We start from the raw sequence: 27,242 nt of genomic DNA on the forward strand, positions 1-27,242 counted from the left end.
TGCTTTTTTTGTGCTGATTTTGCTGTCAATGTGTTACCTTTCCGCCTCAGGCTTCAGACCGTAGTTGGAAACAGCTGTTATGTCCGGACGCAAACGGTAACTAATGAAGCGGGACACCGTTGCTATGGAACAGGCTAGAAGCCGTTTATTTCTTTAGGGGGTGTGTATGATGGGGACCGCGTGTGTGTGTGGGAGCGCGCGCGCGCGTGCTTGCGAGTGTGTGTGTGTATCTTAAGGAGAGGAGAGCGGGTGTGAGCGCGAGCGGGGGAGTGTCGGAGAACCGTAAATTAAAAATAAGGTGTCTCCCCCAAAAGTTTTGGAGTCTTTCTTAACCCACTCTGGAGGCTGAGGGTTCAGAACGGAAAAGAGAACCCAGAGGAAATCTCCCGTGTTGTTCTGACTACTGTCGGAAAAGAGAAGTCATCGCGCAGGAAAGGTTCAACACTTGGATCAAACTGTTAGCACAGTACGTCTGCAAACACTTCTTCATTCAAAATTCAGAGAGAGCCGAGCAGCCCTCCTTCTTTTCCTCTCCTGCGCATCCCCTCAGAAGCGCCCAAGGTAACGCCTCCGTCCGTCACCGCCTTGCCTCCATGACAACCGCAGTCACAAAAGTCCGAAAGAGGTCCGCGGAAGGCGGAAATACTGGTACGTAGTCCTCAGAACGTCTACGTATGATAGTTTCAGCATTATATAGTGTAAATGCAAAAATCAGATATGGGTCACTTTTAAAAGATGATGTAAGCGGGTCGTCAAAAAAATCGTATATAGTCAGAAAATCGAATATGAGCATGAAGACCTGCAGTGTAAATGCGGCCCATGTTTGTCATCTGATCTTCATTTAATCTGGGTAGGTTAATTTGATCAAGAAATGAGTTGATGCTTTGCTCTGATGGATTGATCTGTGATACGTACAAGTTTTGATAAAAGTCTTTAAACACGTTATTATTTTTCACCGGATAATGAGAGGCATCTCCTGTTTGGTCCATAACCAATATGATTGTTGATTTTTCTTAATTAATTTTAAGCTTATTAGCTCGGATGGTACGGTGAGAGGCTACCATGCAGGAATGCAGGGTTTAATTCCTGGAGGGAAATGCACAATGGTACTGGGGGCACTTACCATATCAATGGCAACGGAACACTTCCGGGTCCGGGGTTACAACGCGGACGTGTGTGGCTCTCTGCAGCTATTCAACTATCTTCAAATGACTTAAAAAAGTTGATTTACTCCAAAAAAGAGAGCTGACCATGGCCCCCAAGAAAACCTAGGAATACGAAGACCTTAAAGAGATTCTTGATGATATCAAAGCTACGCTGTATCCCTTTATGGAACAAGTGAATGCTAAGCTAGCTCCACTGATTGAACTGATGGAAGAGTTCCGAAGATTTCGGGCTCAAAACGAGCAACGAGAAAACCGGGTCGACATTCTGGAGAAAAGACTGGACGATGGGAAACAACAAGTAAGGATAAATAATGTCATTCTTACTGGAGTACCGATCAAACCTCGGGCAAAGCTAAATGCAGTTGGAGCCAGCATTGCTAATGCTAATAGCACTAGCGTAGCTAGCAGTGCTGAAACAGAGAGCGGTGCAGAGTCTCTGGATCACCTAGTAGAATCATTTCTCACGTCTAAAGGGATCTCCCTGGATCTTAACACCATCGAGACCTGCCACCCGCTCCCCAGAAGAAAGGAGACGGATAAACCAGCGATCCTCATCAGGTTTGTGAATCAAAAACACAAGCTAGCTCTGATGAATCAAAGAAGAAATCTGAAGGGATCTGCTGCTTATCTGAACGACCAACTCACCAGAAGGAATGCTGAAATCGCAAAACACGCCGAGCTTCTCAGGAAGTGTAAGCCTTTAACCCAAGTGAGAACACTTGGGTTAAAGGCTGCAGGATTTACGTCAAACCACTCGGTCCACCGCACTGGTCCAAGGTTCTGGTTGTGAACACCATGAAGGACTTTGAGAAGTGTTTGATCATGGTCGTCTGAAACAACATGCAGTAATAAATCAAAGAACACCCCTGCTATGGTTGCTGTATGGAGTGGCCCCCCCCTCTTTCGGTTTTATTTGCACCTTAGACATGTAGGGTCCTTGGTAGGGGGGGTGCTTGGACATCACTGCCAGCAAGCAGCAGATGTCCTCCTAGCACCCTACTCGCCAATTTTAACCGCACCTTATACATTTAGGGCCCCTTGGTGGGGAGGGTGAGGGGACATCACTGTGAGTAATCAGGAGATGTCCGCTTAGTACCCTTCTCGCCAATTTTAACTGCACCACTCTTAGCACACACACCCCTCCCCCTTCAATATATACATTCCAACATAAACACACACACATGCACACACACACCCTCTCAAACACACATACACGCACACACATTTTGCAAGGAAGGTGGGACCTGGGTCCATATGTCCCCTACCCCTTCACTGATGGGGGGTGCGGGCCCCTTGGCAGCGGCTGCCGTGTCCCCTGGGTGCCGGCTTCCTGGGCCCGGCGGTGCTCTCTCCGCGCGGTGGGGGGGGGTTCACATTACACCTGAGCCGGGGGTGTTCGTTTCCCTGGGGGGTGGGTCCTGGTCCTCGCCCCTGAGCGCTGGGCCCCGCCAAACTTCCAACAGTGGCCGAGCCTGGTCGGGCCATATTTACAACACCCATTGTGGGCCCCCTTTTTTCCCCGGGTTCCCCCCTCCTGGGCGGGGGCGGCGGGCCCCTGCCTTGCTCCTCCCTGGACCAACCGTGGGCCAGGTGGGTGGCTGCCTGGAGTGCGGAGCGGGTCTCCCTTGGGGGGTCCTGGCTCGTACCTGGGGTTGGGGCGGGGGGATGCCCGGAACTCCTGGGTGGTGGTGGGATGCTCGTCTGGGGCTGTGGGCGTCCTTCTCCGGTGGGGCCCTGCGCTGGGCTCTCCTGGCGCGGCGGGGGGGCTGCTTTCCTGGTTGGGCTGGGGCGGCGCTCTCTTTCCCTCCGCGCCTCCCTGCTCTCTGGCTCACTATTGCAACACAGATTTCTGTGTTGACTTATGTTTATATTTTTCTTGTTTTTCCAATTTATTAACCAAATTTTTTTAGCAATACAAAGAGTTATGAAAATGATAGATGCTATTCCTTCTTCTATATTGATGGCACTCATGTCACCAAGCACACAAAGTGACGGTGAGGCTATGATCGAAACCTTAAGCCAGACTGATAAATCAGCACATACCTGCTGCCAGAGAGCCTGGACAGGCGTGCAGAACCACAGTGCATGCATGTAATTGTCGGGTAGATTACTATCACAGTGCTGACAAATGTCCGAGTTACTGAGACCCCCTTTTTTAATGAAAGTTAAATGAATATAAAATAAAGCAATAATAATATGTTGATTTTTTACCAAATAAAGCAAAATATACACTCTGGCTGCACAAATAAAAATCACACACTCACAGTGTAGGCAAAACTCTCAATCACAGTTCAGTAAATTAGTTTTAAACTTCTGCTAAAGCCGGCAAACCCTTTTTCAAATCCTACGTTGCTGGCCTGAATCGCTGTTTGGGTTCGTAGGGACCAAAAACTCCACAATCGCTTCGCTGAACCAATAAAATAAAGTAAAATAAAGTACCTTGTGCACTAGAGTTTTAATTCCAACCAACTTCTCTTCTCTTCGCGATGCTACTGTCCATGAATGGCACCCTCTGACTCACAGCTCTGACTCCATTTTGAAACATGCGTTGCCGTTAGCAGTCACAGATTTCCTCGTCCTCGTCTCCCATGTCGCCAGAGGTCCGCTGAGCTTCCTGGGTTGCTCAGAGTGCTATCTGGATCGGATCACTCATTCTCCAGTCCGGGAACAGTCTTCTAGGAGTTTTTTGATTCAGCCGATCTTGTGGACGGCAATTCAGTCCTTTGCTAAACCTGTTAGCATCGATCACACGCGATCCCACACACACACGTTGATAAACTGCAAAAATCTTATTTAGGCTCACACAGGACGCACACAACATGCAGCTCACAGCCAGGAAACGTTCAGCCACAACGCACAGCGCTTCTTGGTGCAGCAGACAAGCACAGCGGGCACGCGCACACGGACTGGCACACGCCCTATTTAGCCTTGCACTCTCCCAGTTAGAGCAGTTATAAACAGTCTTAACATCGTTAGCTGGAATGTGCGTGGACTTGGCTCTGGGCCAAAGAGATTGAAAGCGTTATCTCACCTGGATGATCTTAAAGCAGATATAGCCTTACTGCAGGAGACCCATTTATGTAAACCATCTCATCACCTCCTGTGCTGCTCACGATTTCTAATCATGTATTCTTCTAGTTATAACTCCAAGCAAAGAGGAGTTGCTGTTTTAATAAATAAAAACGTTACATTTACTCATAAGGATACAGTTACTGACCCAGAAGGCAGATTTGTAATCATTAATATATCCATTCAGAATAAGGACTTTTGCATAGCGAGTGTTTATGGCCCTAATGTTGACGACTCTTCCTTCTTTCACAGATTCTTCACCTCACTCTCAGTTCACTCTGACTCCACAATCATTATAGGAGGAGACGTCAACCTTGTTTTGGACCCTGAACTTGACAGACTCAGCACAGCAGCAAACCAGCGTACATGGAGGTCTGCAAGTATTCTAAAGCAGTACATGAATGATCTGGGTCTCTGCGACGCGTGGCGCTCATGTCATCCAAGCACTAAGGGGTTCACCTTTTTTTCTCCAGTTCACCACTCACACTCCCGTTTAGACTATTTATTAGTCAGTAAATCTCTTTTAAAAGAAATTAAAAGTTCAAACATTCATCCAATTATTATCAGTGATCACGCACCAGTTTTTGTAAATATTTCTAGGGAAATATCGACACCCTCAGGGACCACCTGGAGGTTTAATACATCTCTATGGAATTACAAATCTGCCATAAACTGAAAGGGCGTAAAGACAACTAAGCAGGCGTATTTAGGAACTGAGTGAGTGAACCTTAAAACCGCGCAGGCGCAATTCTAACCCTGAAGTGATCTTGCGCGGTCAATTCCTTTTTGCGTGCTCATGTGGATTTACGCTAAGTGTTAAGGGGGCGTTTTTGTCACTTTTGGGGCAGGAACCTTTCTGGTTGATCTGATTGGCTGAGATTTGCATGGCCTATCGGCGAGGCAGAGGGGTGGGACCTTCATTTTTCAGTGCGGGGGGGGGGGGTGGTTAACAGGCGGCTCTTGAGCTGCGTGCGGCTCTCTGCCTTTTATCATATTTTCTATATTCAGTACTTTCACAACCATAGGGCCGTGAAAGAAGACCCCCCCCCCCCCCCCCCCCCCATAGTACAAAGGAGCAGATATGTGAATAATGCAGAACAACTTCGTTTTGGAAACCCTGGAAATGCAAAGAGACACGATTATGAGGCATAGTTTAAACTGCAGCTATCAGCTACGCGGAGGAACACGGGAATAGAGCAGCTGCAGTTCGGTTAAATTAGATCTTCACAGACGGACTTCCTGCTTCAATGACTCTTCTGATAAACGTTCAAATATGTCAGCAAGTATCTCACTCATTTTGTATTAACACAGAGAGTGAACTACAAAAGCATTTTTAAAGAAAAAAGTTCTTTTTTATTGCCTTTTAATCAGAAGTGTTCGTTTCAAGCTGTGAATGCAAACAGAGCAGCGAGCCGGCTGCTAAGGGACCGTCAAAAAAGTGCAACCTCTGTGAAACAGCATTATGTAAAAACCTGTGAACTTTTAAAAAGTGAATAAATTTCTATATTTATATGAACTGGTAATGAAGACTCGTCAGCATAGTCATGCTACATTATTATTTATTATACTAAATTTTGTTAGAAAGTCAAAGTTAAAATTTAATAGAGATATGAATCATAACATAAATGCACAATAGCTCTGAAGATACTAAAGCTTCTGTCACCAAACCTCCTGTACTGACTAATCATGACCTTATTGTCCTACTGCAACAAAGATTATGTCATTATTCACGTTGTTTATTATTAGGAATTTTTCATATTAAAATATTGATCAGATGTGGTCAAAAATGCTCAATGGCTTTGAAGATATTGTAGTTACTGACACAAAACTTCCTGTACTGACTAATCATGACCTTATTTTATTTTATTTTATTATATTATATTTTCCTACTAAAATAAAGATTATGCAGAAAAAAAAATTCTGGCATCTTCAGAGCTATTGAGGATTTTTGACCAAATCTGATCCATTTGTAAATATGAAAAATTCCTATAAATAAACAAAGTGAACTATTGACATTCTTTATTTTAGTATGACAATAAGGTCATGTCAAGTTACTGATAACTTTAGTCATGATTCATATTTATGTAAATTTGAAAAAGTATATGCAACAAGATAAAATGAAGATGGACTTTCCTACAAAATATGTATTGTAACAAAAATATGCTTTATAATAATTTTATGATTTTTTTTGTAAGATTATTGATTTTTTCACAGTGGTGTTTCACAGTTCACAGAGGTTGCACTTAACGTTCCCTTGGCAGCCGGCTGCTGCATGTCTGCATTCACAGCTTAAAGCGAACAATTCTGATTAAAAGGCAAAAAACGATCTTTTTCCTTCAGAAATGCATTTGTGGTTCACTCTCTGTGTTAATACAAAAGTATTGAGATACTTGCTGACACATTTGAACGTTGATCAGAAGAGTTATTGAAGCAGGAAGTCTGAATCTGTGAAGATCTTTCTAACTTATCGAACCTCAGCTGCCAGAGAATTTAAAATAATGAATCCATGGTTCGGAAGTGAGAACGCTGGAAAACCAACTCCGACAATACAAGAAGACGCAGCAGCTGCTGAGTTTCCGCGAAAAAGGAAAGACCTGTGTTGGAAGATCGACACGAGGCTGAGCCCTGCTACTCCAGCAGATGACCGTGAAAAGAGCCATCCTCCTCCCCCTAACCGGGAAGCAGCGCCGGCAAGTTACTTTGGGACTGCAGGACTTAAACTTGGCCTGAGGCGTCTGCTTTCACTGTTCTTTGGAGCCGCATAGCAAAGAGACGGACTCTGATGAGGAAAGGGAAGCCGGCGTGTTTGATAGAAATGTAGTCCAGCTGTTTCCAGATGCAGAAGATGAGGACTTTGATGGATTAGAAATCCTGATTGATGACTGAAAAAATAAATCACAACCAACTCAGTTTTGCGCTCGCTGCCTTTTTTAAACACACACCAGCGTGCACGTTTCACTGGTATGTGTGTTAACGTTAAATACAGAAAAAACACTCAAAACTGAAACGACGCCGTTTAATCCAGTGCTGTTGTAAGGAGAGGAGAGGAGGGGGTTATGAGAAATAATATGGCTTTAATTGTGTGTCTGTCTGGCAGGTCAGTGTGTGGTGTGGCTCTTTGACTATCACAGTTAGAAATGTCGGCTCTTTGTGTCAAACTTGTTTGTCCCCCCTGTTAGAGGCAATCATAGAAAAAAAAAAACGCGAATGTAACGTGGATTAAAACATTAACCAACAACCCAAAACTAAGGTAAGAAAGTGCAACGGGTTTTTTGTGCTGTAAGTTTTTCTCATGTGAAATTCACTGTATTTGTTACCGTTTTAATGCTTTTAATCCACGTTACAGCCGCTGTTCGATTTCTATTAAAGCCCCAAAATTAAAGTCCCGCCCCGCTGCTTGGCATGCAAATTTCAGCCAATCAGATCAACCAGAAAGGTTCCTGCCCCTAAGTGACAAACACACCCCTGAATGCCGCCCCCAAGTGACAAAAACGCCCCCTTAACACTGAGCGTAAATCCAGGTGAGGGCGCAAAAGAGAACTGACCGAGCAGGATCACTGCTCAGTTAGGATTTCAGCCGTTCAGTTGTAAAATACGAGGTCGCTTGGTTAGAATTGCGCCATCACAGTTTTAAGGTTCACTCACTCAGTTTCTAAATACGCCCGCTTAGTTGTCTTTACGCCCTTTCAATTTTTGGCATTTATGTAATTCGATACATCTCTGTTAAAAGACCAGGAATTTATTGAATTCTTTAAAAAAGAGTGGGCAACCTTCTTAGAATTCAACAATACCCCAAACATCTCACCGTGCCTTCTTTGGGAAACAGCAAAGGCAGTGATGAGAGGGAAATTCATTTCTTATTCAACGCATAAAAATGCAAAGAGGAAGCAGATTTATTACAATTAGAAAATAAAATCAAAACCATGAAGACTGCTTATGCTGCTTCTGCACAGGAACACATTCTGGGAGATCTGAAAATTTAAAACTGCAGTTAAATGACATCATTAATAAACAAACACAATTTCAAATACAAAGGCTACGACTTGAAAGATTTGAAAACTCTAATAAATCTGGCAAATTTCTGGCTAATCAGCTTGAAATTAACAGAGAAAAATCATCAATCACCTCTATTATGGACCAAACAGGAAATGTCACCCATGACCCGGTCAAAATTAATAACGCATTTGAGAACTTTAATAAAAACTTGTACACATCACAGATCAATCCGTCAGAGCAAAGTATTGACTCATTTCATAATAATGTTAACCTACCCAGGTTAAATGAAGATCAAATCACAAACTTAGACTCTCCGCTCTCGCTGTCTGAACTTCATGAAGCTCTGTCAATTATGCCTAATGGTAAAGCACCAGGGCCTGACGGCTTTCCTGCTGAGTTTTATAAAGAATTCTGGGAACAGCTGGCACCAACGTTTTTTAAAACGGTCACATCTATCAATGAAAGTCAATCACTACCACCTAACATGAACTCAGCCAACATAATCCTCCTGCTAAAACCAGACAAAGATCCCAATAGTCCTTCAAGCTATCGCCCTATTTCTTTAATCAATGCAGATGTAAAAATTATCTGCAAAGCACTAGCATAGAGAATAGAAAACATCACTCCTCACATAATTCACTTCGATCAAACTGGATTCATCAAAGGCAGACACTTGGATGACAATCTCTGAAGACTTGTTAATATAATAGACTTTATCACCGTTAAAATCCAGGAACTATATTATCGGTTTTGGAGAATCATTCATCAAATGGATCAAAACCCCAATGCATCAGTTAGAACTAATAAACAGACTTCCAACAGGTTTTTTCTTGGAAGAGGAACCAGACAGGGCTGCCCACTCTCTCCTTCTCTTTTTGCTATATTTATTGAGCCTCTAGCTGCAGCAATAAGACAGAATGAGAGCATTATAGGAATAAAAACCAAACACAGCCGTCATAAAATTAGTCTCTATGCGGATGACATATTACTGTTTTTAAGTAATTTACATTCTGTAAATGAAACGGCAACAATCATTAATGAATTCTCTTCTATATCAGACTATTCCATTAATTGGAATAAGTCTGTTTTATTAGCACTGAACAATAATGCAGAGCAAAGACTCACAATACCAGTCAAATCAGGAAATATCAAATATCTAGGTATCAATTTTTCCCCCAAACTATCAGAACTGGTGCAGCTAAACCACACCCCATTACTGAAAAGCATACAGGACGATCTAACACGCTGGACCAACCTGCCTCTGTCCCTTATGGGCAAGGTAGCCACGGTAAAAATGAAAATCTTACCCAAAGTTAATTATCTCTTCTCAATGATTCGCACACAACCGCCATTAAAATGGTTCAAAACATTAGACTCATCCATATCAAGCTTTCTATGGAACAATAAACCTGCAAGAATTAGTCTAAAAACTTTAAAATCTGCAAAAAGCTGTGGAGGATTAGAATTACCTAACTTCCACAAATACTTTCTTGCAAATAGATTACAATACATCTTAAAATGGTTAAAAAATAATCCAGAAACCAACTCATGGTTAGACTTGGAACAGGCGTTATGTGGAAAGATCAACCTGTCACATCTTCCATTTATTAGCCAAACAGTTAAAAAACAGGATTGTTTCAAAAGTATTAATATAAATGCCACTTTAACAGCCTGGTGGGAATTTCTCAAAATATCAAAATCATCAATTCAACCGTGCAAAATGACACCCATCTGGAACAACCCAGACATCCTCATAAACAAAAAAATTATCCACTTCCCAGCTTGGCAAGCAGGGGACATAAAACATCTAGAGCATATAATTATTGATAGAAGATTCATAACTCCACAGGAACTTCAAGACAAACATGGAATAAATACATTCTTGGAATATCAGCAGCTTAAATCTATTATTACAAAAAAGTTTAAATACAGAGACAACGATTTAAAGCTACCAGAAGCAGTTACCTCTCTGATTACTTTTTCAATAAATAAAACTCTCTCCAAAATATACAAACTTTTATGTAATTTAGATAACAATATTTCCCTTCCAACAACAAAATGGGATGCAGATTTGAGCATCAGCACAGACGAAAGCTTCTGGTCAGAACTTTGTCTAAACGGCTTTAAACTGACAAAAAGTCCAAATCTGCAGCTAATCCATCTCAAAACTCTTCACAGAATTTACTACACTGGACAGAGGATGTTCAAGATGGGTCTCAGTAACTCAGACATTTGCGAGCACTGTGACAGTAATTCGCATTACACCTGAGCCGGGGGTGTCCGTGTCCCTGGGGGGTGGGTTCTGGTCCTTGCCCCTGGGTGCTGGGCCCCACCAAATCTCCAACTGTGGCCGGGCCTGGTCGGGCCAAGTTTACGACACCCCTTCCTCCCCAGGGCGCCCCCCTCCTGGGCGGGGGCGGCTGGCCCCGGCATTGCTCCTCCCTGGACCAACCGTGGGCCGGGTGGTTGGCTGGCTGGAGTGCGGAGCGGGTCTCCCTTGGGGGGTCCTGGCTCGAAATATTTCACACTAGTTGGTTTAAAGGCATTAGTATGCGTGTGTGAACACTATCTGTTTTGTGTACATGTTGACATGTGGACATTTTTGCAGCTAGCAGGGGCCTGTTTCAGAAAGGAGGTTCAACCAACTCTGAGGTTGAACTCTGAGTTGGTCAATCGAGAGATTAACAACTCTGAGTTTTCTGTTTCAGAGAAGCTGATGGGAGTTAGGTCAATCAACTCTGAGTGGACTGATTTGGAGGTAAGCGTGCGCACCGCGACTATAAGAAGCCATCATCAATGGATCGCAGATATCACGAGTCACCATGGCAACCGTGAAAAAAAGAGGTCTGCGTATTTTACGCCAGCTGAACTTGACGTGCTGCTGCAGAGTTACAGTGAATATGAGCACATATTCCAGAAGAAAAGCAACACCGCTGCATCTGCAAAACAGAGACAGTTAGCATGGAAAACATAGCTGCTCAAGTTAATGCCTAAGTTTGCATTTAAATCACTGTTATAAAATATTGACTGTAATAACTTTCTAAATAGCGTCAGGTGTGAAATAAAAATGGCGATATTTAGGTGTACTTTTGAAGTGTTATTCCTGGTGTAATTGCATGAAATGCTGCATAGTGTACAGAACCAATCTGGGGGAAAATGCATTTAACGTCGGTAATGTTTAGAGGACTTTTTTGTTAACCTTCCCCTCTTGTAAACATTGGTCAGTTTAATATTAATACATGCAATTATGTTTTTAAAAGTGAACTTTTGTCTACTGTTGAACGTTTCGCTGCGCGAAGACTTCTCCTTTCTTTTCTCTCGTCTTTCCGACCGACCGTGGTCAGAAGCGCAGGGGAGATTTCCTTCAGGGCCACCGTAGAATTCTCCTTCGGGGTTCACTTCCCGTTGGAAACCCTCAACCTCCAGAGCGGATTAAGAATGACTCCAAAACAGTTATTCTGGGAATGACACCTTCTCTTTATGTAACTAAGTGCTCCGTCCTCCGAACACACAATATATACCACGCACACACCTCCGCTCCGTGCTCACCCCCCCCCCCCCCCCCCCCCATCTGCACCTGCAGTCGCCCCTCCCCTTGTCTCTCGTGGATCGCACCCCGCTCAGCACACACACGCTGCAACACTACCCTTGTATTGATCAAGTGGTATAGGTTTATATGGGATTAAGAAAGTAAGCAGTGCTAGCAAATTGTGTTTCCAAAAAGTAATTGTTACATTAATCTAATTCAATGTCCCTGATTTCATTTTCATGTAGATGCAATCCTGCAGGAATTAAAAGAACATGGCAGCAGCTAAAAATGAAGTATAAAAACATAATTCAATCAGATCAAATGTGAGCATGTCATGGATGTAGGCTTTGTTGACAATATTTGACATATAAAACATCTACATAGTGTTGGAAAATATAATCTGTCGCTTTGAGATTATTTTCCTTGTTGCATGTTCAATAAAGTCGAGAAGGAGAAAACCACGGGATTCGGCCGGATTAAGTTTAACAAATTTATTCCCTAACAATATTTCTAAAAACAGAGTAAAAACAGATCGATCTGGGTGTCCAAAATCAAGGCCTGCAATACGCAAGAGGTTACATTCCGAATTCACATGCAGATTGTCTGGAGACAAGGTGGAAAATTCCAATGGATGGAAAATTCCTTGAGTTCAGACTTTTAAGCATGTGGTCAGAACATCCTCCCCGGGAGCAAGATGGCCGCCGAATCTCCGCCTCTGGTCGCTAGAGATTGGCTGGCAGGGAGCCTGCCCACTTCTGTCAGTCCATGTTAGGAGTTACAGCATTTGGTCCTAGCTTCCTGCTTCAAACGTCCAGGGGGGTTATTTCAAAGACGGACATCTGTCCGACCACCAACTGTGTCCCCATGGGGGTCCAGCAGAGTCGCCCGGATCTTTCTCCGCAGGCAATCAGTCCCAACTCTTTGTCCTTCTCATGTGAGTTGACACCTTCAGGGGTTTCCCATGATTTAAATTGAATCCTGGAGACAATTTAATTCTGGTCCATGTCAGATCTACAGTTAAGGCTTCCAGATGGTCTTAGAAGATCAAAGACTGTTTTCTCCTGAAGGGGGTTGGAGGTTGGAGCTGCATTCCTGAAGCCTCTCACATATGCAACTTAAAGAAGCTTCTTCAAGGTTCAAAGGATGTAAAAGCACACACTTCAGCAAATGACTTATCTTCAATGTAATAAAATTTAAGACTGAAAACCCCTTATGAATTTACCAAAAAATATAAATTCCTTCAATAGCAATACCTAATGTGGTTTTCATTTTGTATATGTAATTGACTGCAACGAAAAACGGTAACGCTCAAACAAAAACGTATGGGGAAATGACAAAAAATCAGGCAAAAAAGGCATAAATCAGGACTATACCAGCTGATATTACTTTGCACTAATAGGGGGCAGGTTAACTTTCTGAATACTGACAAACTTCAGCTGCTTTCTTGGCTTGCCAGAGCTTTTTACCCCTCCTTTTCTTCATGTGTTCAATACTTATTCCCTGTGCCATTTCACTTTATTACACATAACATCATTTATGGACATAAATGTTTGGATTTCTTTCTACGTGTGCATTACTTGGGTTGATGCCGACATCTGGTGAAAATTTCGTGTCAATAGCTCGATTAGAAATATGTTTTTTGAGAGAAATGTTGACGTGTTCAATACTTATTTTCCCCGCTGTATAACTGATCTGCATTTACCATGCTGATTACTAAAATAGTTATTTTTACATTACAATTAAGTAATTCATCTTTGTCATGTGCTTTATTGATATTTCAAGATTCTTAATTCTGTCTGATAAAAACTGGGAACCGGATATTGATAAATAATGTAATAAAATGGTTATAGTATAACGGGGTGGGATTATATAAATTCGCTTCCTTCCACTCCCTTTCAAGCAATATTTATTAGTATGTCTAATTATCCTAATTTTGATTAGTTACTGTATTAATGTATAACTGATGATTGTATTGCTTTTGTGTATCATTTCTAATTAATTGCTTGAAATAAACCATTTAAAAAAAAAATATGGCGAACAATTAACATCACTCTCTCACCCTAAGGCAAGACGCTACTGCCTCCCGAGTGCGGTTTGGCTGCAGCTCACCGCTCCCCCAGAGAATGGGTCAAATGCCGAGAAGAATTTTTCCAATGTGGGATAAATAAAGTATCAATTATTATTATTATTAGAAATTTGCCAGATCTATTTGAGTTTTCAAATCTTTCAAGTCGAAGCCTTTGTATTTGGAATTGTGTTTGTTTTTTGATGATGTCATTTAACTGCAGCTTTAATTTTTTCAGATCTCCCAGTATGTGTTCCTGTGCAGACGGAGCATAAGCAGTCTCCAGAGTTTGGATTTTATTTTCTAGCTCTAATAAATCTGCTTTCTCTTTACATTTTTTACGAGTTGAGTAAGAAACTATTTTCCTTCTCATCACTCCTTTTGCTGTTTCACATAGAAGACATGGTAAGATATCAGGATTATTGTTGAATTCTAAGAAGGTTTCCCACTCCTTTTTAAAGAAATGAATAAATTCTTTTTTTTTTAGCAGACATCTTTTGAACCTCCGGATTGTAGCAGAGAATTAGGGTATTCCCTTAGAAATATTTACAGAAACTGGTGCATGATCTCTGAGAATAATTGGATAAATGCTGGAACTTTAGATATCTTTTAAAAGAGATTTACTGACAAATAAATGGTCTAATTGAGAGTGTGAATGGTGAACTGGAGAAAAAAAGGTGAACCCTTTAGTGCTTGGATGACATGAGCGCCACGCGTCGCAGAGACCCAAATCATTCATGTACTGCTTTAGAATACTTGCAGACCTCCATGTACGCTGGTTTGCTGCTGTGCTGAGTCTGTCAAGTTCAGGATCCAGAATCAGATTGACGTCTCCTCCTATAATGATTGTGGAGTCAGAGTGAACCGAGAGTGAGGTGAAGAATCTGTGAAAGAAGGAAGAGTCGTCAATATTCAGGCCATAGATACTGGCTATACAAAAGTCCTTATTCTGAATGGATATTGTCACGGTGCCTCTGTCAGCCTACCTCCCCCCTCCCTGCTCTCTCTGCTCTGCTGATTGGAACCAGCTGCCCTTCATCATCTCATCACCCGCCAGCCTTCTTAAGGAGATCCTCGCCAGCATTCATCGTTCATTACACTCTCCGGTGCTTATGTCTGGCCTCATAGTCAAGTTAAGTACTTCATGACTGGCTGCCTACTTACCACGCCTTGTCGCTCACCTTCAGGTTCCACTCCACGGTGCTCGCTGTCCTGCTCGCCCAGAGCTCCACGCTTCGCTCCGCTCAGGCCTCGCTGTCCTCAGCATCACGCTCCATCCACGCTAGCTGCGGCTACCTCAAGGTTCCCTCCACGCTTGTGAACCATCGCCACCCACCTCAAGACTCCGACTCTGACGACGGTGGCTTTCTCCGAAGATCAACTTACCATTACTCTCCTGACGCAACATTACATCCTTGGATCACTGAAAATAAAGTCATTCCAAGACTTCCTAGTCCAAGTTTACTTCCGGGTTTCAGCTACTGGGTCTGCTACGTCATTGACGCCATTACAGGATATATTAATAATTACAAATCTGCCTTCTGGGTCAGTAACTGTATCCTTGTGAGTAAAGTAATTTTTTATTAATTAAAACAGCAACTCCTCTTTTTTGGAGTTGTAACTAGCAGTATACATGAATGGAAATTGTGAGAAGCGCAGGAGATGATTAGCGGATTTAGATAAGTGGGTCTCCTGCAGTAGAGCTATATCTGCGTTTAGACCAGTCAGGTAGGTTAACACTTTCATTTTCTTTGGCCTAGAGCCAAGTCCACGCACATTCCAGCTAACAATATAAAGACTGTTCATAACTACTCTAACCAGGAGAGTGTAAGGTGTGTGCCAGTCCGTGTACGCACGCCTGCTGATCGATGAAGGAACGCTGTACGTTTCTGTGCGTGAGCGTTTCCTGACTTTGTGGGCTGCATGTTGCGTGTTTCCTATGTGGGCTTATGTGAGGTGTTTGCGCGATGTCCGTGAGTGTGAGCTGGTTCGCGTATTGGTTGTATGCGAGTGCGCGCCCGTTCCGTGCATAAATATATACCAACTTACTGGGAACATGTTGCCTTTGGATGATTTACATATGAGGAAAGGGGGAGAGAGGGGATAACTAAATAGAAGAAAGAGGTAAAGAAAAACAGACAGAAACATGAGAGGGGAGAGAAATTAAACTGCTTCAAAGAGATGGAGGCGTGGATGGTTGATATGCCGGCCTCCATGAATGTCTTCACTGTGGCCTCTGGGTCTTCTACTGCCTCCTCTGGAATCGCAGAGATCACTAGATTGTCGCTCAGGAGGGTTTCTTTAATATAGCAGTTCTCCTTAGAGAGATGAGCGGTGTCGTTGCTTGGGGTCTTGACGTTCTCTCTGAGGGCTGCAAGCTCCCGCACCTGCTGCTGGCTGAACTCCAGTGACTCCCGCAGGCCTTGGAGGAGGATGTGGAGGATCACCAGCAGATTCAAGCGGCAATAAAGGCTGGAGAACTTTTTATCTATGGAATGTAAAGTGTCACTGATTCCACTGGGTGGAGAGGAGGAAGATCTGGGAGAATCTTCTGGACGGCCACGTTTGGAGGAAGGAGTGGTGGTGTTGGTGTTCCCTAAGGTATTGTAGCAGCCGTCTATATAATCCTCCAGGTCCTCCAGGGTATCAAAAGGCTTTTTAAACCTTTTCAGATGTTGCTAGTTATACAGCTGATTTTAATATGGTGGTAAAATGATATTAGACCAAAATGTTTGTTCAACTACTTACGCACCACCAAGTTGAGTTGCCACACTGGTCTCTTTTGGTCTCTCAAAACTACAGCATCAGGACTCCTCCTACAAAAATGTGTTTCAAGACGGGACTCAAAACATTCCACAGAGTCTGGTTTGGTACCTCTTCCAAATTTTCATGGTAATCTTTGTGAGGGCGGCTACAAAGGCCAACGGGAAACCACAGAGCCAACGTCATCAAGAAAAGCATTGAGGGTCTTTTGAAACTCTTGTGCAGAAACCTCAATGTCAGAATTTGTTTGGGATGTACTAAATGATATGAGAGATTCGCAGTTGACTGAAACTACTTTGGCCTTTTTGTACAATCAAGTAAAAACCGAAATTGAAATTTTTTCTACAGATACAAAATGTGTATTAGATAATGATATTTTGTATATTCATAGAGAGCCAGGTAAGCGGTTGGTAGTGCCTATGGGATCCAGATCTATAGTTTTGTGTCTAGCTCATGCAGTTCCATGGGCAGGACACCTGGGTCATCTAGAAATATATGCAAGATTAGGAAAGGGCTTTTACTGGTATGTATAAACATGTAAGTGAGTTTTGTGCTTCATGCCCTCAGTGTCAGCTGACCAGTTTGAGTAAGGTTAAACAAGCACCGCTACATCCTCTGCCAGTTATTAGTACCCCTTTCCAGCACATTGGATATTGTAGGACCACTGGAGAGAAGCATTTCTGGATACAAATATATTCTGGTCATCTGTGATTATGCAACCTATTTTCCAGAAGCTTTTCCTTTGTGTACCATCAAAACGAAGGCAATAATGGAGCCCAAAATTGCTTTTCTTTTGGTTATTTTTTTATTTATAAGTGGAGCTGTGCTCTTCAGGTCCCTTTACGCCATTTCATAACGAGAAAACAAGTTTTACCTGTCATGTTTTGAGTTTGTTGTCTTGTTTTTCGTCCTTGTTCTTGTTCTGTCTTGTTTGTTTCTGTTTCCTGTTTTATTTTGAAAGTTCTCCTGTCTTGTCTGGTTTCTTGAGTTTTACTTCCTTTGGTCCCCATCTGCCCTGATCGTGTTCACCTGTGTCTTGTCTGCCCTGTCTGTATTTAAGTCGTGTCTCTGCCTTCCTCCTGTGCTGGTCCATTAGCCCTGTTATGGTGTTCATGTCCTGTCTAGTCCATGTTCCTGTCTCTTGCCTCGTCCATGTTTCATGCCACGCCAAGTAAGTTTCGTTTTTGTTCTGTGAAACTGCTCTGCAGCGCTTTTTGTTTGTTTTTTGTGCATTAAAACCTCTAGTCCCTGATCCTCGTGCCTCCGCCTCTGCATCTGGGTCCAACCGGCTCTCAGCCACCCCCGCACCGTGACATTAACATTTGGTTTGAGCCAAGAAAATTGAGAAACTCTTTCCATTTATCACTTAAATGACTTGAATCTATTTTTTTCAGGGGAATGTGTGTCTGGGAGGATCTCTATCCAGCCATTCATGTAAAGCTAGCTTAAAACCACCTCCTACTAATATATATGATTTGAGTGAAATAAATGCTTTATCTCTGAAAAGGAGCAGGAGACCCACCTGGACCTCAGAGAAGAAACACTGAACCAACCTTAGACCACTCCATCTCACCTGTGCTGTTAGCTGATGGTCACAGTTGATGATGAGCAGCTCAGGTGGGGGTGGGTTGTTTACCTGACAGCTTCTGATCACCTCTGTGATCGAGTCACTCTCACGTGGTGTTTATGGTCTAAAACTCAGTAGTTTGAAAGATTATTCAAAAGTTCCCATTGCATTATGGAGTTTGCAGTTTTAATGTTTGTGTTGCTTTGATTGCTGAGCTTTCTGAGTCAGTGAATCTGAAACTCCAACCTGTAGTCCAGCACCTGGCAAGAAAGCTCACCAAGACCTCTGGGTCCAGAGGGAGCAAGAGACAACCAGACAGAAACTGGTTTTCTTATTGGAAGGCAAAGATTTATTGCTGACGATAGCAAAAGCAGCTAGCTCCAGCACAGCACTTAGCAGTAGAAACGTGTCCGCTTCACAAAAAACTTTGCGCAAGATAAAGATCACAGATAAGAACAAGGATTAGAACAATGATTACATGACACTTCCAAAGAAGACATTGCCTCTCGTAGGCCAATGGATCAATTCTCTAAAGACTATGGAAGACACAGTAGACCACACTGTGAACGTTGGGTTTCTAGTGACAGTGATCTACACACAAAACCCAGGACAGGTAAAGTCGAGCAGTAATGATCACAAAGGTCACATAGTCATCTTTGGGTTGCTACACAGTTATGATATAATCTGTACAGGTGAGGACAGATAATGGCTGAATGAGGAAAGGAAGTTAGCACAAGGCGTCGGCCTCTGTCGGATTCACTTTTCTGTCACAATGGTTTTAGCGTTGGTGTAGGTGACGCCTTTGTAGATCCCGCTGGTGTTGAACTTGAGGGTTTTCCCGTTGGAGCAGGTTATCTTCGCCTTTGCCATGTAAGGGAGATCCACAGTGGCTCTGCCAATGGTGACTTTCACATCCACCGTCTTCCCAGGAGAAACATTGACCGGGAAGGAGAACGTCTCCTTCCTCTCATCGGTGTTCTCTAGACCGTAGGAGCTTTCTGTACTGACAGTGAAGCTGAAGCCAGTAGACACTTCGACCATCTCTGGTATCCCTGCCGTGACCTCAAAACTGAAGGTCTTTTCCATTTTGTTTGACACGGACCAGGAGGATTTCTTGGTGATGGTTTTACTGGATTCAACTGTGTAGGACTGAGGCACGCCGGTGTTATTGGTGTAAGTGACAGACTTGATCTCCTCTGTGGCCACCTGAGGAATCACCTGGTGGAGGGTGGGGTAGTAAATGTTGATCAGCTCGGTTGACTGGATGGTGTTGATGAAAACGAAAGCCAGACAATCTATGTCAATATCACCATTTCCTAAAACTCCCAGACAAATTCCAGACCCAACATCAATGGGGTACTCTTTTTTCAGACCCCACTTGGTCATCTTTGGGAAAAATTCTTGGGATGCTGTTGTCCTGATTCTGATGGCGCCTAGGCGAGTTCCTGCACCATTGCCCCACAGCGAGAGCGACTTAATCTGCTCGCCATCCTGAAATTCCATCTGTGAAAATCCTCCTTCAGGCTTTCCAAACTCCTGGACCTGACCATCAGTCAGCCAAACCTTGATGCCCCTCACCTGCCACTCTCCCACCCACACCCACAGCTTCTTTAGCGTGGCCCCGTTGCTTTCCCCGGTAAAACTAAAAGAACCACCGCCGTTTCCACCAATAATAAGGACAGGTGCCAGGAACGACATCTTTGAAGTAGAACCTGCAAGAGAAACAAGAACAACCTCCATTTCAGTCACAGTCTCAAGGTTCAGCAACAACTGAAGAGATTCCAGAGCACCAGACCGGTGCAGTGAAGATTCTGAAGTCACAGGAACACTTCAAGTATCTGAACTTAGCGATTTATGTTCTTTTTCTGTTTAGGGGCATCTAAAGGAACATGACCTCCACTAGCCTCCCTAGACTAACATAACCAGGAGAAAATATATGAAAGAAAATAGCAGTTCACCCCTTTAAAGTAGAAATCACACTCAACAAAAGACTACAGAAAACAGGAGGCGGCGCGAGCAGTCGCAGCCGCCTCTTGCTCTCTCAGTGCGCGTGTCTGTGTTTATTTTTAATATATATATTTTTATTTATTTTTGTTTTATTGATGACGCTTTTCCCCGCCAGCCTACAGTAGAACATAAGTACAGTCGACAGAGACTGTTGGAACTTAGAAATAGAAAAATATGCGACTTTTTGGACACCAAACCAGAGATGCTGGAAGAGCTGGGATTACTATGCCAGTCAAAAATCACTACATGGAACTCACCAGCTGCGCGGAACCCCAAGAAGGACGCACTGAAAACGGTGCGCAAGGACAAGGAAGAGGTGACATCGTGGAGGTATCAAAGCCCGACTGGAAGCTAACCCAACTCGCCCAGTCATACCATCTATACTTCTAGCTAGCTAACGTGAGGTCCCGGGACAGTGAGATGGATGATGTTCGTCTACTACGATCAGCGAACCGGACAACGAGTAACTGCTGTGTGATCATCTTCACGGAAACATGGCTAAACAACAACAGTCCCGATTCTGCCATGCAACTGGAACAACTAACATGCTATCGGGCGAACAGAGACCTTTTAGATGGAGGAAAACCCGCAACGGCGGGGTTTGTGTTTACTTTACTGACGCGTGGGGCCAGGACACTGAGCTGATAAGCAAACACTGTTCACCGCGGGCGGAGTTCATGATCCTGAAGTGTCGTCCTTTCTACCTGCCAAGGGAGTTTACTGCGATTTTATAAGTGGCAGTATACATCACCCCAACAACCAACAACAGCAACAGAAATGCAGTGCCAAATTAACTATACCAGGCCATTGGTGAACAACAGACAGCACATCCAGATGGCTTCATCGTTCTCACCGGAGATTTCAACCGCGCTGATTTCAAAACAGTCCTACCAAAATTTCCTCAGCATGTGCACTTTCCAACAAGAGGAAATAACATACTGGACCGTTCTAACACTACTCACAAAACAGTATACAGGGCAACCCCCCTCCCCCACATCAGAACGTCAGACCACATCAGTGTTATGCTAACACCTGCATACAGACAAAGAGTGAAACTTGCAAATGTGGTCTCGAGGGAATTTATTTTTCTTTTTGGCGGATGTACACGAAAGGTAGGAGACAGAGCTACCAAGGTTAAATTATTTCATTACAAAACGTTATAAACCAATTAAAAATGAACCAGTTTAAAATACATGCACAAATCAAAAGAAACTGATTCAGACCACTGAGGACCAGAGGAGTTAAGGGAGGTGGAGGCTCCCAAAGGACGAAATAAAATTTCACCCCACTCACGTGATGCAGAGCACACACACTTGTGAACCCTTCACCCAAGGACACGTCACTCCGAACCGGGGCAAAGCCTCCACCTAGAACTCAGGACTGACACCTGAGTCCTCAGCACTGAGGGAGGGGGGAAACCAAAGATGGATTAACACAATAAAATGCACAGTTAAAACACAGTTCTAAAAGAATTGTATTAAAATTCTTAAAACAACAAAGAAGAAACTCTGGTGAGAGTAGATCCGCCCGCAGGGTGCTGCTCAATGAAGAGAGCGGCCGAGGTTTTGTTCTCGTGGGTGGCGAGGGAGAATTCAGGCGTGAAGCCCCGTTAGTCCTCCTTTGCTCAGGCTCAATGGCAGCCGAGGAGCACACTGGCCCGGCACAACCCTGGTCAGAGTCCACAGGGATTCTGGACACGAGCAGTGACAGTTCTTTAAAATGCTTCTAAAAATTCAATATACAAAAAGCAACAGCTGTTCGGCGGGCGGGAGCGTCAGAAAGTCCCTGGCAATGCAAGAACAACAAACATTAGAAAAATGAAAAACAGCTTAAAGGCAAGCACAGGACTTGACCCACGCCGGCTTACCAGACAGACTGTTCGTCACCTTGGAGGCGTGCTCAATTGCAGAGGTTCTAATCAAAATCTGTGCCAGTTGTTCTCATCCGGAGCTGAAACAGTATACATACAGTATGAGGCAGCGAACAAACTCCTGTAATCAGCCTATCACTGCTACATTACCTGTGAGGCTAACCGGATGTGCAACAGGAAGTGGGCGGTTCCAATGGCCATATGCTGCACGTGACCAAATGAGGGCTTCTTGGCCTTTTTTAGCGCCCCATGAGGCCACTGCCTGTCATTATCCTCCCCATTGCACCTGAGCCAATTAATCCAATTAATTTGCACACCGACCCAAACGATGTTCTGCTCTCCATCCAGCTCTCACCCACTTAGACAAAAAGGACGCATATGTAAGAACGCTGTTCATAGACTTCAGCTCTGCATTAAACACAATAATCCCTCAGCAACTCATTTGCAAACTGGACAAGCTGGGTGTTAACACCCCCATCTGCAACTGGTTACTGGACTTCCTCAGCCAAAGACCACAAACAGTACGTTCCGGCAACAAGACCTCAAATACAATCATTCTCAACACCGGGGCACCCAAAGGCTGTGTGCTTAATCCGCTGCTCTTCACCCTGCTGACACATGACTGCACAACAACCCACAGCACAAACCACCTTGTGAAATTTGCAGACGACACAACTCTGGTGGGTCTCATCACCAAGGGCGATGAGACCAACTACAGGGAAGAGGTGGATCTGCTGACAAAATGGTGCAGAGATAATAACCTCCTGCTAAATGTCAGCAAGACAAAAGAGATTGTTGTCAACTTCCAGAGGGGCCACACTCAACACCTGCCAGTGATCATTGATGGTACTGCTGTGGAGAAAGTGAGCAGCACAAAATTCCTGGGGGGACACATCAATGAGGACCTCTCCTGGACCGCCAACACCACATTATTGGCAAAGAAAGGTCAGCAACGTCTCTACTTTTAATGCAAATGTCATTTTTAATAATAATTTTAACAATAATGTCATAATAATTTTTACTAATTTAATATGAATGTCATTTTTGATGTCCTTTTTTGATTTTATATTATATATATTATTTCTTAATGTCGTTGTTGCCACAGATAAATAAAAATTTGCCCATCGTGGGATTAATAAAGTCTGTCTGTCTGTCTGTCTGTCTGTCTGTCTGTCTAGATATACAGATAGATATATGGATAGTCCTGCAGGACTTAAACATCGCCCGCCTCACCCGCAAAGCACTAACAATGGTCAAGGATGCAAACCACCCTGCACACAACCTGTTCAGCCTTCTGCTCTCGGGGAGGAAGAATGTTCTTCACATGTGAAGAATCAACGATAAAGTTGACTTTGACTGGGAATAAACACAAAACTTTGGAAGCATTTTTGTAGCATAAATAAAAATAAAAAAAACTCCATCAAATTGACTCAAAAAGTTTAAGTCAATTTGAGCTTTTTCATTTTCTACTTCAACACTGCTTATTCTGTGACCTGATTAAAGCAACAATGGAAATAGGGGATTGCATTTTCATTTTCACATCCACAATTCAATTCCAGTCAGCATTTCCAGGGGGGAGGACGGAAAAAGTTTAGCATGGCAAAATCTGCTAGAGCTGTTCATGGGGCTGCATTTTGGAGGATTTAATTTTAATTTGATTTATGAGTCATTTGATGCAGTTACATCGTGAAAATAAAAAAACATTTCTGTTAATCTATTTTGTCAAATTAGATATTTCTAATTGAAATTTGCTACATATTTACTTTTTGCAAATAAAATGTCAAATATCACTTTCTTGATCATTTTTATAAAGTGACTGAATTACCGGTGTTGAAAAAAATAGAAGTTTGGCGGATTGCTTTTTCTTTTTAATTTTGACTAAACAAATGCAGCTGCATTTTGAAAATGAAACAGCATTTTTAGTATTGATCTTTAGTTTTAATTATGCTACAGAAATGCTTCCATACAAACACTCCAGAGCAGTGTTTTTCAACCAGTGTGCCGCGGCACACTAGTGTGCCGTGGGAGATGGTCAAGTGTGCCGTGGGAAATCACCCTCATTAACTGATATAAAAACAATTCCCATCTCCGGGATTTCAGCTCTCTGTTCATCAAAACAGGCCCTGATAAAACACTGAGTAGTTAGGAATATAAAAGATCGTAAAATACTTTTTCTTTGCGTTTATTTTATTTTATTAAAGACATTTTGATAAGAATGATGGTACCGCGATTCAGCTGCAGCTCCGGCTGTATTTTGGAAAAGTCCTGGCCCTTTAACTGTCTCCACCAATCATTCTTAGGGAACTTAATCACATGTCATCAGTCTGACCAATCAGAAGTGGTTAAAGTCTTCACTTCCTTGTCCCGATTTAGCTCGTAAAATTGCTCAGTTCTAACAAAAATACCAGCTAAATCTCGTCTTTATCGGTGCAGCTTTCCACAGAATCCGGTATCAGACCGTGGAACAAGTGAACAAAACGATGAAGCTCAGAGACGCGATCTCCGCCGGCCGTTTTTTGCACTACATCTCCCATGATGCATTGGGTTGTGAGAGTGAAAGCGCACAAGGAGATCTGTTGTTAAACGTCTTGAAACCAACGAACACACAAACTGTTTTTAAATCTTCTAACTTAACTTTTATTGCAACTTTTAGAAAAAAAACAGCTGCAGTTTACAGCTTTTTCTGCAACAATTATCTCAAAAATGCATGTGCAATTGTGGAGGGGCTGTAGATCAATACATACTGAGTTTCTCCGTTTTTTTTTTTAATTTTTGGATCCTGGTGTGCCGCAGGATTTTTTTTAAGGTTAAAGTGTGCCGTGGCTCAGAAAAGGTTGAAAAACACTGCTCCAGAGAGTGTTTGTATGGAAGCACACGAGTCACGAGTCAGCTCAACACAGTCATGTAAGGAGAGCTGAGCTGGAGACAGGTTGCAACACATCTGCATTCTCTGGCCTCCAGGTGAAAATGTTCAGAGACAGACACGCAAGAAAAAACGAAGTTCCATTCTGACAGAAATAAAGAACACAAAACACAGAATAAAAAGAAGATTCTAACTAAATGTGGCCAAAGACATACCTACGTCTTAAACTACAGACTATAAACAGACAATCACACCAAAGCACAAATCTTTTTCCTAAAATAAAATCTAAACTTTCCTCCAGACATCCAATCTGGTGATTCAAAGACAAACTTCTTACTGTGGGATTCCATCCCAGGTTCCTACAATACTCACAGCAAAGTTACACCTTTGATTGGCACTTGGGTTTTGGTTCTGGGCAGTGTGGCTCCCTCCTCAGTGCTCCTCAGACTGAAGCTGCTGTCTCTTATATAGACCTGAGGGTGGGGCCCAGGATGTTCTGCCTCTCCTCCAGCTGTGGATCAGCACCAACCTCAGGGTTGTGGGTTTGATTCCTGACTGACTCTGAGCCCCTTAGTTTATACTGTGGGTTTAGTCATGGAGGTGTGTGAGTGAACAGATGGAGAATCTTCACTGTAGACCAGGCGTCAGCAACATTTACAACATGAAAGACCAATTCTAAATGTTTTCCTTCACGTTTTCATCCTCAGTAAATGGAGTGGTGATCAGCTGTGGTTTTATTTCTAAAGTTGATCACATTTCATATTGATATTTGGTGGAACAGAAAGAAAGTCTGGGTTTAATCTGACCTTGATTGGTTATTATCCAATAAACTGAATTTATCAATCAATCAAGCTTTATTTAAAAAAAAGTACTTTTCATGCCTGCAGCTCAGATCATTTTACACAATTAAACACAAAAACAAAATACAAAAAAGGAAAAAAGCTAAAACCAACTCACCCCTTAGCCCTCCCCTCCATTTCCCCCTAAAAATGTCAGCAGCATTCAGCAGGACAAAGAATCTCATGCATGAAACTTCCTTTAGCTAATTAATGATTCATTTGAATTTATAACCAGAATGATGAATTTAAGGAGGAATTTCCGGCCTTTTTGGATTATTTTATTGTATTTCTTGCTCTGCTAAGATTAATGCAGCATTGTTGGTCCTTAGTTTTATGAAGAAAGAATTCATGAAACGTCACTAAACTAAACTCTCGTGCTTTTTTCAGCCTGGTTTGATAGTTTGTTCATTTCATTCATTCATTCATCTTCTTAACCGTTTATTCCCTTTCGGGGTCACAGGGTTGCCGGAGCCTATCCTGGCCACTTATGGGCAAAGGCAGGGGATGCCCTGGACTGGTCGCCAGTCTGTCACAGGGTGGAATATCCTCAATCACACATCCATTCACTCTCACACTCACACCTATGGACAATTTAGAGTTACCAATCAACCTATGTAGGATGTTTTTGGACGGTGGGAGGAAGCCGGAGATCCCGGAGAAAACCCACGCATGCACGGAGAGAACATGCAAACTCCACACAGAAAGGTCCCCCATTGATGTTCTGTTTTTCATGTCCCCCAGCCGGGACTTGAACTGGGGGCCTTCTTGCTGTGAGGCAAGAGTGCTAACCACTGCGCCACCGTGCAGCACAGTTTGTTCATTTCTTTGAAGTTCTTTGAATTTTGTTCATTTCTTTGAATAAAACATCAAATGTTCCAGCCTTAGCACAAAGTTAGCATCAAATCGAGCATTTTAGCAGAAATGAATCCATCAGGCTTTCTGGGTAATTTTTAATTTTAGTAAAGATTTCTGAGCTCCATCTGAGTCGTACGGAATTGTCCTGCGTCAGCTTGTATGACCCCCCCTATCAGGGAGGGGGGGTAACACCTCTGTGTTTTTGGACGCTACCAGATGTGGAATGAGGTGAACTCCTCCTAAAACTTTCCATGGGGGAGCAAGGAGCAGAGGAGAACAGGTTTGCTGACTCTAAGGAGAACGTGTCGGTACAGAGAGCTTTGTCACTCATCCTAGTGATCCACCTTGTGAGACACCACAGGTCAGGCCACCCGATCAAATCTGCATTAACTGGTTTTAAACATCCACCAACACAACAACAAGCTGCACGGACCTGTGAAGACCTGCAGGGTTTCAGAACCAAGTCAAGTTTATCAAGAACCACGGTTCATAAAAGTCCTGATTAAAAGGTTTGTCTAACATTAAAATTTGTTCTTCCTGCAAAGAGAAAAACTGCAAAGGGTGTATTCAGAATCAGAATCAGAAGTACTTTAATAAACCCACATGTGGGAAATGGAGAGGATGCTCTGGGTTGTCCACAGTGGATAACATCT

At 43.0% G+C, this 27,242-nt stretch overlaps 1 protein-coding gene across 3 annotated transcripts; it reads right to left on the minus strand.

Moving 5' to 3' along the window:
- Positions 1-18,481: 18,481 nt before the first annotated feature.
- On the minus strand, positions 18,482-25,374 carry LOC101172052 (aerolysin-like protein). 3 transcript variants are annotated; one of them, XM_023953745.2, is made up of 5 exons: positions 25,268-25,374; positions 22,183-22,390; positions 22,030-22,112; positions 21,456-21,947; positions 18,482-19,867 (listed from the first exon to the last, which is right to left on the minus strand). In XM_023953745.2, the coding sequence occupies exon 5, from the start codon at positions 19,851-19,853 to the stop codon at positions 18,912-18,914; it is 942 nt and encodes a 313-aa protein (XP_023809513.1). In that variant the 5' UTR covers positions 19,854-19,867; positions 21,456-21,947; positions 22,030-22,112; positions 22,183-22,390; positions 25,268-25,374; the 3' UTR covers positions 18,482-18,911. The 3 variants fall into 3 exon arrangements, with proteins under 3 accessions (XP_023809513.1, XP_078800842.1, XP_023809515.1); XM_078944716.1 differs by having other exon boundaries at positions 22,183-22,318; positions 25,268-25,338; XM_023953747.2 differs by lacking the exon at positions 22,183-22,390 and having other exon boundaries at positions 25,268-25,359.
- Between the last annotated feature and the right edge of the window lie 1,868 nt (positions 25,375-27,242).

This window comes from Oryzias latipes, chromosome 3 (assembly GCF_053564925.1).
Source record: "Oryzias latipes strain Hd-rR chromosome 3, Olatipes_Hd-rR_3.1".
Classification (NCBI taxonomy): Eukaryota; Metazoa; Chordata; class Actinopteri; order Beloniformes; family Adrianichthyidae; genus Oryzias; species Oryzias latipes.

What these genes read in the sequence shown, in the direction of transcription:
- LOC101172052 (XM_023953745.2), bottom strand. Translation starts at nt 19,853, where the DNA reads ATGTCGTTCCTGGCACCTGTCCTTATTATTGGTGGAAACGGCGGTGGT.